The following is a 13,930-nucleotide window of genomic DNA, read 5'->3' on the forward strand; positions in this document are numbered from 1 at the left end:
ATAAATGGGTCATCATATTGAAAGTAGCCTATTACTGCTTTTTATACGTGTTCAACAGCGATGCACACAGGCTTATATAATCACTTCACTCCGTAAAACCCAATTTATATGCTGCGTATTTTGCACTACACTGTTTTTTCATCCAGTTTTCAAAATTCACCCCACATCACACTCGCAAGTTACCTGCAGCACCAGACGCACCAGACGCGCGCGCACACACACACACACACACACACACACACACACACACACACACACACACACACACACACACACACACACACACACACACACACACACACACACACACACACACACACAGATTCCTCTCCTGTCTGTAAAACACTATCTCTCTCCTCTCCTAAACTGATGACATAATTCTGCCACATTCTCAGCTAGATCCGCTGTCACTCGCAGCTGAGAGAAAAGGGCGAAGATGGAAGTCACTCTGACTATGTCTGATGTCACCAACAGATGAGTTCACAGATGACATCACAGACAACGTCACCAACAGATCCAGTTTTATTGGTGACGGTGGAGAAGAGAGAGAGCTATGCTCGCGGAGACGTCTGGGCTCGCCGACAGAGGTGACAATAGGAAAGGAAAGAAATGCAAAACCTCTCTGACATGTCTGTGGTGGAGTTCCTCCGCATCGAGCTGACGAGAGGATACCTCCTCGAGCACAACGAGGCCAAGTACAGCGAAAGCAGAGAGAGGGTCTACAACTGCCTCCGCGTCCCCGTGGAACTGGAGAAGTTGATGACGTTCGCCTCCTTCCTGTGTCTGGACGCGTTCCTGTACGTGTTCACTCTGCTGCCCCTCAGGGTCCTGCTGGCGCTGCCCCGCCTCCTCGCTGGCTCCCGCTCGCTGCTGCAGCCGGCCCAGGTGTGCGACGTGTTGAAAGGTTTGATCCTGGTCGTGTGCTACTGCATGGTCGGCTACGTGGACTATTCCATGATGTACCACATGATCAGAGGACAGTCCGTCATCAAACTGTACTTCCTGTACAACATGCTGGAGGTGGCGGACCGCCTCTTCTCGTCGGCCGGCCAGGACATCCTGGACGCGCTGTACTGGACGGCCACGGAACCCAAGCGGAAGAAGGGCGCTCGCGGTTTAATCACCCACCTGCTCATGGCTATCCTCTACGTCTTCCTTCATGCTATTCTCATCATGGTCCAGGCCACCACCCTCAGCGTGGCCTTCAACTCCCACAACAAGTCGCTGCTCGCCATCATGATGTCCAGCAACTTTGTGCAGATCAAGGGGAGCGTGTTCAAGAAGTTCGAGAAGAACGGCCTGTTTCAGATCTCCAACGGTGACATAAAGGAGAGGTTCACCAACCACATACGCCTGCTCATCGTGTGCCTCCGGAACATGGAGCAGTTCTCCTGGAACCCGGACCACCTGTGGGTGCTGTTCCCCGACGTCGTCATGGTGATCGTCTCGGAGGTCGTCGTGGACATCGTCAAGCACACCTTCATCACCAAGTTCAACAACATCGGGGCAGACGTGTACGGAGAGTACCGCGCCAGCCTCGCCGTCGACCTGGTCAGCAGCTGGCAGAAGAATGCGTACACGGACTACAGCGATTCGGTGTGCAGGAGGATGGGCTTCGTTTCCCTTCCTCTGGCTCTGATGCTGATCAGAGTGGTCAACAGCTCGGTGAAGATCCAGGGCCCTCTGTCCCTCGTGTGCGTGCTGCTCTTCTACCTGGGGATGACGACTCTGAAGGTGCTAATAAGCATCGTCATGTTGGGCAAGTCGTGCATGTTCGTCAAAGAAGCCAACGTGGAGGAGAGGCTCCCTGATGCCCCTCCTCCCGCCATCGTCTCCAGCCGTGCCAACTCCAGGGCACGCCGCGTCAAGCGCACGCACACTGCTACACTGCGAGATCCAGCGACGGAGAGAGGCGCATCATCGGTCATCCTCAAGATAAGCATCTGTCATCTCCCAGCCCCCCCCTCCCCACCTGCCAGAGAGCGCCGCCTGATGACGACTACTGACCATACCTGACGGTGATGACGATGAAGACGGGACTTGATCCTCAAGGTGACCCTCAGGGACACTCGTGTGAAGTGAGCGGTGCCACAACATGATGTCACAGACATTCCATGTTCAAACGAACATTCCGTGCTCAAACGGACAAACAGACATAACACACAAAGCTGTGCCACGTAGCGCCGCTCAGAGTTTGACTGCTTCACCATCCCGTGCATCAACCAACAACGGATCCAAACCCCGACACCCCCCACCCTAGCAATGAGGGATCGGGACAAACAAGATTTTGGCAGAGGGTCGATTTTTTTTTTTTGGCAAGACTCATTCTGGTGCAGCCAACTCCAAATCAGCCCGCTTGAGTATTTATTTCTATTTATTACCAACTAAACACCAGGACATTGGACTGTGTTACATGAAGGGAAAGGTCAGAGGAGACTGGGAATGAACCCCCTACCACTATATGATGCCCCACCTCACGTAGTTTCCTCCATGCATCCTCGGCAGAACGGACTAAAGGTAAAGACGGAATTATGGCAACGGGTCATAGACAAATGTACACAAACACCGACTGACTTAGAGACTCACCAGGAATAAGACTGAGATAACAAAATGCAACATGGACATGGATCATGAACCCGCCACAGTCTATAAACCTTAATCCTCAACAGATTCAACTCTTTCCGTTTGTCTTTCTAGTTCTCTTAATTAATCTCATTGTCTCTCGATGGAACTCTACGAGCGTGTTAAGATTGTTGTGATGAAAAACAAAAGAAGGAATATGGAAGTAGTTGGTAGCGCTTGCTTGACCTTACAGTTATGTTTTGACAATTGGAATATTATATAATCGTGATTTCATATCACGCAAGCCTGTTGTTTATTGTTTTGAATACAGATTGGTCCCATGACACAAGCCTCCCTCATCTTTGTATACATGCTCTGATCCCTGATTTCCCCAGAGAACTACTTCACAGTTAGTTGACTTGGCCTGGGCCATTGCGGAGAAAATAAAATCGGTGCCATATTTCTTCTGCATGCTGCCAGTAGGCTAAGGAAGTAGAGTTTTTTTTATACTTTTTATACTTTATTCATAAAAATCACACCCGTGTGAACTGAGTGGTGCAAGGTCTTATATAGCCTGATCCGCTGTGGTCTGACGTAATGTCAGTGACCATAGTAACCATGCTCATTTTTTGGGGTTCCATGTACAGGTACACACACATACAGGTACACACATACATAGACACATACAGACAAAGCTGGTTGTTGGAGTGGTTTGCACCACTCAATAATGATAATTTTTGATCCACTGTCCTGCCATCACTCCTTATTTGGACAAGACCGATCAATAGGATGTCATGACATGATGTCAAAGATCATCAAAGAAGCCACACTGTCATGGGACTTTTATAATTGTGTGTTTGTTTGTTTTTTAATTCGTTTCACTTCATTATTCAGACTGAAAGCCCTGCCCACGGCAGCAGTTTCTGGGATGGGCATTGTCAAAGCGGCAGTCTTCGGCGATTGGTTCATACCAACCAATCAGAATGGTAGGAAAGCAGATGACGTTGTCAATCATGTGGCTATGGCTAACCCGGTTGCTAACCAAACCACCCGATGTTGTATGGGGCGCACCCCAAACAAACACAGCCAACGAGCGCTACTAGCATGTAAACAAAAGCGGTAAAATATGTCGGATGATGATCGTTTCTGTAAAGAAACTATTTATCATAGGTCGATTTAATAGCCAGATTGATACGGTCGCGAGTCACCGCAGTGGGGGCAGCCATGTTTGTTGTTGCGATCAGATTTTCTATCGAGACTGACGCCGCCATAGGCAGCGTCACCAGACCTGAATCGCCAGGACATATTCTTTTAATGGTAGCGATTCAGGGCTGGAGCCAGGCTACAATTATGTCATAAATGTCATACATCTCTACCAGACTATAGTTAATAAATCTATTTACATGAAAGTCACCCATTATTATATATACTGTCTTACACAACTGAGCGGGGATGATGTAAGTATGATGTTGACGTTACCACATGACATGACCAGGGCCTAAATGTTTATACAGAATAAATGTTTATACGGAATATAGTCGGGCAATTACTAGTGGGTATAACAACACGGAGTGCTTCACACCGCTCAGAAAGACAGACCTACCTACCCAGCCGCACGCACGCACTCACGCACACACGCACGCACGCACTCACGCACGCACGCACACACACACACACACACACTTGATCATACACTCTCCTAGTTTTACTTTCTCTCCAACAGCAGGCAGTTGCACCAGAACCTGGTCAGTCACCTGCCTGAAATGACTGACACTGGCTTACTGTATCTTACCTGCAGGTTGGCTTCAGCCACCTCACATGCTGCCCAGATATACTATCCCTAAAGGCCCACAGTACATACTGCAGGACATTAAACTCTGGCTGGCTTTCATAAAGCCCTCTTTAGCCAGTTTAAGGCATTGACTACACATATGGATATTTTTATAAAATTATATTTTTGTCCTGTCTACACTTTAAAAAGAATCACACCCGTGTGAAGTGATGGGGGCTCTTATCATCATACATCATCTCATTCTGGCCAATCACAATTTGCGTCCTCACTTTTTTGCCCTCACTATGTAATTTGCCCAGCCAATCAAATTATCGCTGACAAGGGTGACAAGCCAATCTTTGTGTTTACACCAGTGGTTCCCAAAGTGGGGTCCGGGGACCCCCAGGGGTCCTTGAGGGAGTTCCAGGGGGTCCCCCAGCTAAATGATAGTTAGGAACCAAATGGAACCAAATGGACCCTTATGGGTCTGTAACAAATGGAACCATTTGGTTCCATTTGTACACTCTCAGAGTTAAATTAACATTGATTTTAAAATATAAATTGGGGGTCTCGGAGATAGAAATGCCATTAAATGGGGGCCCGTAGACTAATGCATGTCAAACCGGGGGTCCTTGAAATCGAACAGTTTGAGAATCACTGCTAGAGCCGTAAAATTCTTCCCTTATGGGGGTCCGTGGGCCAATTAGTGTCAATTTGAGGGTCCTTGACGTGAAAAAGTTTGGGAACCACTGCTTTACACAAACCCGGAAAGCTGGGCATAGGAGGAGCTAGCCCCCCAACAACTGGCCCGGAAGGAAGCCAGTCGGGGAGGGCGGATATTTGTAACTGAACTCCTACTGGCTGCTGTGCAGGGAGTGTCTGCTAGGAGGAGTAGAGTGGAGGAGGTGCTACGTCCTCCCGGTGGGGGCTCCTCACTGGCAGGTTAGTGAGGATACAACAGCAGTGACAACACACAGGCATGTCAATCGGCATAATGACTTTGAACAAAAGCATTTTTTTCCTTCCGCTAGCCCCTCCTATGTCTAGCTTTGAGGGTTTGTGTAAACACAAACATTGTCCTGACACAAACATTGAATGCCATTGACAATGTATGGACCGTTTTGAGCGTTCACTTTGACACAACATTCAGAAATGGGTAAAAAAAAATGGGCAGTTTTCCCGGACCCCCATTTCTGGATGTCAGTGCTATGTAACCGAGTCCTGGAGCCACCCAGAGCCAGGGGAGGTCACAGATGGGGCTTATCCAAAATAGTTGTATCTGGTGGATGTTGTGGACTATAGGTATTAGGTAATATTGGGTGTGTTCAGCAAACGCCTTTGCTCGCCTGTGAAGTGGTACATTTGATTTCATTGGATATTGAAGTTGTAAACTAAGTTGTGATTTAGTCCTAACAGTGCTAACCAAACAAACAACTCGGTATATAGATCCATCATTATTATTTTTGTTTCCAGGCGCATGCTCATCAAACAATTGTTCAAATGACGCACACAGACAACACAAATATACAACAAAAGCTATTTCCCCCCCGAAAAGTCTAAACATTGGATGATGTTGAATTTGTACAGAATTAAATGAGTGTGGGAAAAAAAAAAAAAAAAAAAAGAATATAGAATAGAAAACTAAACGAAAGAAAAAAATAAAAATAACTAGGCTGCATCCTGTCCGTGGTTCCTGTCTGGCTACAACAGGGGTTCTCAACCCGTGGGTCGCGACCCCTCGGGGGGTCGCCAAATTATTTTAGGGGGTCCCCAAATTATTTTCAAAAATAAAATAAAAATAAAATAAGATTATTTTTTTTTTTTCACGATTTTTCAAAAATAGCAGACCTACAAGCTCGTAGCGCGCCACTCGGTGGCGCGCTATGAGCTTGTAGATCTGCTATTTTTCAATAGCTAAATTGTACAAGACTGCATCAGGCAATGTTCTCAATGGCCAAGCAGCGGGCAAACTTGCATAAAGTAATGCATAAAGTGGTGAATCCAGCCCTGAAATGCCTCAGCACGTGTCCTCCATGGCCAGCTGTAGCAGTGGTATCCGTTCATGCATATTACACTCATGCATTTTCCATCTTCAGGCTGAATAAAGAAGCCTCAATCGAATTGAAAAATGGAGTATAGGGAGATAAAGAACCAAAATGTGCGTGATCAGTGAATCAGAGCAGCCCCTGGTTGGTGGAAGGTTATATACCAGATAACAACATGCCTTCCCTGGGCTGATTGGAAATTTAGGTTTATCAGGAAACGTGCTGATATGTACTATAAATGTAAATGTGCTGTACTTCAGCAGAAAAGCCTGCCTCTCAATAACACGCAAACAGTGTCACCAAAACTACATTCACATCTAGACTCAACTTGCCTATGCTTCTAACCTGACTGTAACCAATTATGACACTGAAATATCTGCACATCTCTGTAAAGCGCCTTGGATAAAGGCGCTATATAAATGCACCATTTACCATTTACCACTGTGACCTTATCTCCATTGTGTATTATGTGGTGGTTGGTGGTGTAGGTGGAAGAGGGTGAGCAAGCTATTTGTGTATATATGTATGTATCTGTATATCTGTTTGTATCTGTGTACTGCATGTTTTGTGTATTTGTGTACAGTATGCTTTTCTGTATTTTGTATGTTTATGGGTCCCTCTTGAAAATGAGATGATGCATCTCAAGGGGCTGTCCCTTCAATAAAAATCTGAAATCTGAAATCTGGTTAGCACTGTTAGGACTACAACTTAGTTTAATGGTTTACAACTTGAAATTGTTTAAATGTTCAAATTGTTGTAGCCCATCTGATCCCCGTAATAATAGAGGAAGGCTTTAAGTTCGTCTTAAGCTATTAGTTTGAGTTGTGAAGCAATTAATCCCCAATATTAGCACTTAACTAAAACCACAAATAATACCACTCAAAGTGAAAAGCTTTTTAAAACTTGGAATTAATTCAGACAGACACCAGGACATAGATTCCAAATGCTTTAGTTAAAAAATAATGTAGTTTAGGGAAAAAGGTCATTGGATTTAGGGAAAAAATAAAATACAATACACTATATACTTTTAAACATAGAAAATACCTTCAAAATGAAATGTAAACACACCTTTAACAAAACCCCACCCACGTTGCAGGCCTGTTTAGTCCATCCAGAAGATTAAAAAAAGAATAATAATAATAATAATGAACAATACCACCAATAATTAACAATAGTATACAACAGCATACACCCCCAACAAGGCTTGCATTATACAGGACAAAATAAATAATGTGAATAGTACTAATAGTAACTGTTGTTACTTCAGAGCAAATTAGTCTATTGAACGAGCAGAGCTACCATTGTGTGTCTCATTATAAGTCTTCATAGCTATCGGCAAAGACCAGTGGTGTTACGTTTTCATAAGTAAGTAAACTTCCCAAGTACAATTGTGAGGAATTTGTACTTTTTTTAATTTCCAATTTCCGATACTTTTACTTCTACTCCACTATACATTTCAGAGGCAAATATTGTACTTTTACTCCACTACATATATTTGAATACTTTAGTTACTACAGTAGTTACTTTGTAGATTTAGATTATTATTGCAAAACATACGTTAACCACTTCAGTCCTACATTATATACATTTCGGCCATTTGTAAATAGCTTATCTACAAGCTCACAATGCATCGCATCGTGACACATTGTGAGCTTGTAGATCGGCTATTTTCAAAAGATTTTAATACATTTGAAAACTTCTGCATAACGAGTGCGTTTCGACTGCGCCCCTCCCCCTCACACAACACAATGTTGTGTCAAACCATGTGACCTCCATTGGAAATACATTGGGCGGCCATGACACTACACAACATGCATCCAACGAGCACCAGAATTGCATTAAAGGTGTGAGCTCAGCCTAACCCTAAGTTGAGGTATATAGATGAATCTCTCATTTTCCCCAGCTGGCTCCTAGGAGCTCATTTGCCTTCACCATCTCCATGTGAGAGTGCATGGTTGTCCATGATAGCAGGCCATCTTCCTCACTATATATGCATCTACACTCACTCCGTCACTCGGCCAGCAAGCAATCGCAAAGAAGAGAGCACTACAGACTGATTCAACATCTGTAGCGTTCTCAGTCTACTCTGGCACTGCGCTGTATAAGGGCGTCGTTAGAGTTAGTTGTCAGTCCAGGCCATGTTGCTTGTTCCGAAAATGATGGATAGGCTTTCAGAAAACAAACAATTGAGAAAACTGGTACAGTGATTAGCATACATTGAATAAGCTTACAGTGTTTATAAGAAAAACTACAGTATTTTGCAGGAAACTATTTGCAAATGCACGCACTTACACGCAAGCATGCACGCATGCTCACATGCGCACGCACGCACACACGCACGCGCACACACACAGACCAACAAAAGGTCCATGCTAGCCTATTATGATACCTACATCACATTTCTGCCCATAATTCTGTTAGTTTGTTAGTTTTGACCCTCTTACAGATGGGTGGAGTTCACAATGTCAATAAAATTCAGATAATGCCATGCAGTAAATCACCCAAAGTTGATTATATTGCATATTTTCCAATTATATCTGACCACTATGAAGACATCCCAGAGATTCTCCAAACATGTCTTGATGTGGCAAACACCAGTCAGTGTGCTAAAGCTGACTCTATACTATTTGACTCAGGAGTGGTCTAGTCTCCCCACATGTACTGGCTGAAACATTACAGAACATGCTGTTCCAATGTTCAGCTGTCTGACAGAATGGCTTGGCTAGATACTACTGGTTCTCAAACATTTTCCTTTCGAGGACCGACCCCCAAATTGATATGGGAAATATGTTGTGCCTGGGACTGCCACGAGAGAAAAGATTCCAGCATTTATCAACATTGTTTTTGAGAATAGCTGATCTTAGTGATCTACTCGTAGAGGAGCGTAAGGAGAGAGAATAGTGGTTTTCGCGCTAATTTGTCTAAAAGTGCCAGATTTTGCACAGATGTAGCCTATAGGCCTGCTCTAATGATTTAGCTAGGGCGCCCAAGCCGTGGCCAAATCCACATTGCCACCATGACAATTGTGGCAATTAAGGCAACATTTTTCCAAATTTCATTATGCTTTAATTAAGTAGCATGTGACGTGTCGAACTAGGGGGTTTTCCCGATTCTGAATCCATTCCAAGCATTCGTTTTGCATGAAAAACACTCCTTGGGCTAAAAACGGCCATAGCCGTCATCACAAATGTGATGAGGTCAGCACATTTGGGCACATTTGGGCAAGCGGCTATGGTTGAATTTAGAGTGTTTTTCGGGCAAAACTAATGCTTGGAATGGATTTAAAATCATGAAACCCCCCTAGTTTGACACGTCACATGCTACTTAAAGCATAATGACATTTAGAAAATGTTAACTTATATATGTTGTCAATGGTGGCCATATTTGGCCGCTGTGGCGACCCCGAAGGTTGCAGACTCAGGGGCGCCCTATGGCTAAATCATTAGAGCATGCCCTGGGCTACATCTGTGCAAAATGTGGCGCTTTTATGTGAATTAGCGCAAAATATCCCTATGCTCCTCAACAATAGCTGACAAATAGAAATATAAAACTCTTCCATATTTTTCTGAGATGGACCATTAATGCAGCATTTGACAGTGGCGTGCACAGACATTTAGAGGGGCATGTGCTCAAGTGGAAAAAAGGGCACCTTGTGCAGCGCGTGGAACCGGCCCGGTTGCCTTAATAGTGTGAGATTTATAGATTTCTGGGCCTAAATAACATATTAGAAGTTTTTTATCAAGAATTGATCAATGTCACCATGGTGCACATACTGTACAGTGTACACTGTAAAAAAATAAAAAATAAAACTTTTTTCCACAGGGAAAAGGGCAGGGGGTGCTCTAGCACCCCTAGTGTCTCTCTGTGCACGCCACTGGCATTTGACACTCCGCAGAGTGAAATGAACACTGACGAGTGTAGTGACATTGTGAATCACATGAGAGATTCTTTATCAGGACAAGGACAGGAGTTGCACAGCGTCAACACCATATGGTCTCACCCTCAGAAGCACCCTTCACCCCTGCAGTATGTATAATAGATACGACTTCTCACTTCAGGAGTCAGACTCCCTTCGCTCTGTGCATACATATAACATTTTACTGAAAGGCTTTAATTTGTCTCCCTGAGACGTGTTTGTTTGTTGTGCTCAAAGTTAAATTTGGACCAGTGAGGGGACAAAACCTCAGCGTCGCACAAAGAAGTGCGTACAGTTTGTCTGCTCCCGAGCATGCTATTTTGACATAATTTGTCTATACTTTGGTTTTCTAGTCTAGAGTTCTTTCACATACAGCTATCCAATTTTGTGGAAGCCATACAAAAGTGAATCAAATTAGGTTACAAACAGCTAATTATCATGGACATTTCTGCACATTTCTGCACATGTACAATATTTCTTCTATGGAAACCATGACTCATAATATCGGCACCAGTTACAACCTTAAATGAGACCATGCATGCTTGAAATATGCCTCGACTCTTGACTGTTAGGAGTGGACTACTGTACATGCAATCCTAACCATTGGAGCAATCAAGTACATGAGCATTTCATCGCTGTCAGGCAGAACCTTGTATCTTTCATCATTTTTGTTTTGCTTTTCATAAATGAATGCTTTGCTTTGTCGTATGACAGTCTCATTCAAAAGTAGCAAAAATCATACATCATCGCATTCCGTGCTCAACCAATCATCACAAATGTAATTCCGGCCAATCACTTTTGGCATCTTCACTTTTTTGCCCTCACTTTTATCGTCAATATGTACTTTGCTCAGCCAATCAAATCATCACTATGGGGTGATCAGCCCAATACTCAGGCAACATATGTGTTCACACAAACCCTCAGAGTTGCAGGGCATAGAAGGGGCTAGCGCCCCTCAAAAAGAACAATTACAGTCATCAATTACACTGCATCACGTGTGTTGTGACCTCCGACCTCCAACAAGGACTTAAAGGACAACTTTGGTTTTTTCAACCAAGGTTCATGTTTTAGGTTAAGTCAAGTAAAAGATGAGTGTTATTTAAAAAATAAAAATAAAATTTGCTGCTTTCTTTCGTTTTAACGATTTTAGCTATTTTTGACAGGGGGACAAGTGGCTAAATATGTCTTTTTTTTTTTACCAAATATTACGGCGATCCAGAAAACAACTACTGTGGCCAGATGTTATTCCCTGAGGTCTAGTAGGACTATAGTAAATAATAATAACGAAATCGCCATAACTTTTTGTCAAAAAATATATTTAGCCACAAAAAATCGCTAAAATGAAAGAAATCAGCAAATTAAACATTTTTTACACTCATCTTTTACTTTCTCTAATAACAACCAAAAACATGAACCTTGGTTGAAAAAAACTAAAACAAAGTTGCCCTTTAAAGACTAGGGTCCCGGTCTTTAGTCCCAAAATGGACGGAAATGAGGCCTTCTGTCCCATTCCTGACCTCATGAGTTTCCCATCCATTCATGCCTGATAGTACACTCTGAAGCTGAGGAACATCGCTGAATTCAGTTTGCATTACAAAAGAGAATTGTTTCTCTGCTCATTTTATTAATTATTTTTCTGTCATCTACGAACATATTCGGACCCCTAGGCTAGGGTACGGCAGGTGCCTACTACGTACATGTTCGTACCCCCCCGTATACTCCATATGAAAGCAGCGACCGTCAATTTACCTTTTAGCATTGTTCCGGTTGCTATGCAACGCCTCCGTCCCCACCAGCTATGGGATTTTTTTACATCCAGGCTCCGTTTATCTCCATTAAAAGCAAGATTTTCAAAGCCCTGTATCACTAAAGCTTCGAGCGCTGTCCATGGTGAGCCGTCGCGCATCCCGATAATCAGATTTCATTTGTGACTTTGTCTCGCATCGCTCCGGACATGTAACCGTTTCTGACGAGAGGTAAAGGGTGTGTGCTCATGCTAACGATGACTCCTCATAACATTTTTGATGGATATAGAAACTTCAGCTGCATTTTACAGAGAAATCTTAACTATCTGCATTGCACAAGGCTTACAATTCATTTCATATTCTCATGAATATTTTTCGGATAATTTTCTCTCCATGCTGAGAATAAGCTGTGAGAAATGCTCCTTGCAGCACAGTTAGACCATGACCTATGTTTTAAGAAAAGGATTTAATGCTAAAAGTAAGATCGTTATCTCGGCAATCACAGGCACTTTATATAAAATGCTGTAGCAGTGATGAAAGGACTCAAAGGAGCGGACCGGGAGTTTAGAGAAATGTAAGTGCAGCGTGGTTGAAAAAGCGTTGGCTAACTAATTCACAATCATGCAGTGTCTGTGTGAATCATTCATCATAGAGTTGGCTTAGAAAAGGGTGCTCCTCAGAGTGCAGATCTCCGCCAGGCTGGGTTGCCTACTGCAGTGGTTCCCAAAGTGGGGTCCCGGGTACCCCTAGAAGTCATTGAGAGACTTCCAGGGGGTCCCCAGCTAAATGATAGTTAGGAATCAAATGGACCCTTAAGGTGGTTGCACACCGGCCGCGTTTTTCAGAAAACCGATGGAGAAACGCCGCAAAAAATCTGAATTCGCATCCGATTCGCGCCCGGTGTGTGGAGACCTTTATGGGTCTGTAACTCAGAGAATGTACAAATGGAACCAAATGGACCCTGACGGGTCCATTTGGTTCCATTTGTACACTCTCAGAGTTAAATTAACTTTGATTTTACAATATACATTGGCGTCCCAGAGATAGAAATGCCATTAAATGGGGGACCGTAGCCTAATTCAGGTTAAACCTGGGAATCCTTGAAATGAAAATCGGTGAAAATCACTGCCAGAGCCGTAAAAATCCTCTCTTATGGGGCTTCCTTGGCATATATCTTTTCTAATGGGGGTCCGCGGACTAATGGGTGTCAATTTGGGGGTCCTTTACATGAAAACGTTTTGGAAACACTGGCCTACTGTACCCAGGGCTATGTGTCAGTCATGGGGTAAAGCGGCGGAAAGAGTTCAGAAACTGCCTTGCAAAATCTCTCTGCATTCTCAATTTGTGTACCCTAGCAGAGGGGCGCATTCAATTGTGTCTTGACTTAAGCTAAATGAGAATTAATTTGTGTAATTAGTTTTGTTGGGTTGGTGTATGTTTATACACCAACCCAACAAAACATAATAATAACTAAGCTGTGATTATAAATACTGAATGAAAGTTGCCTACATTGTCTGTATAGTGTTGAGAATGCATTGGGGACATAATTATGTTGGTGTCTGTGAAACTCATTAACTGCATCCTGTGTGGTTTGAAACCTGGTTTATTTGTGTTCTGTGCTGCTGTGCATTATTATACGGATTTTATCCAAATCCCCCATAGTCATGTGATCAAGACGGGTTTGTTTGATTTCTCATATTCCATCCTGATTGTCCAAAATTGGCTTCCAAAGTTTTCAGGAGTAGCCTGTTTTGTACAAAGTGTCTGTCTGTCTGTCTGTCTGTCTGTCTGTCTGTCTGTCTGTCTGTCTGTCTGTCTGTCTGTCTGAATGTTTCAATCCAGTCCAATACTGCTACTGCTATAGTGCTAGGTATTATGAATGTTATTGTGT

At 43.6% G+C, this 13,930-nt stretch overlaps 1 protein-coding gene across 1 annotated transcript; it reads left to right on the plus strand.

The window, feature by feature from the left end:
- Positions 1-609: 609 nt before the first annotated feature.
- LOC306943714 (transmembrane anterior posterior transformation protein 1 homolog) lies at positions 610-2,016 on the plus strand (the record flags this gene model as incomplete). The annotated part of the gene is made up of 1 exon (XM_079530243.1): positions 610-2,016. One exon carries the CDS (start codon positions 610-612, stop codon positions 2,014-2,016), a length of 1,407 nt encoding a protein of 468 aa, XP_079386369.1.
- Positions 2,017-13,930: the final 11,914 nt, after the last annotated feature.

This window comes from Electrona antarctica, assembly GCF_951216825.1.
Source record: "Electrona antarctica genome assembly, chromosome: 19".
Taxonomy (NCBI): domain Eukaryota; kingdom Metazoa; phylum Chordata; class Actinopteri; order Myctophiformes; family Myctophidae; genus Electrona; species Electrona antarctica.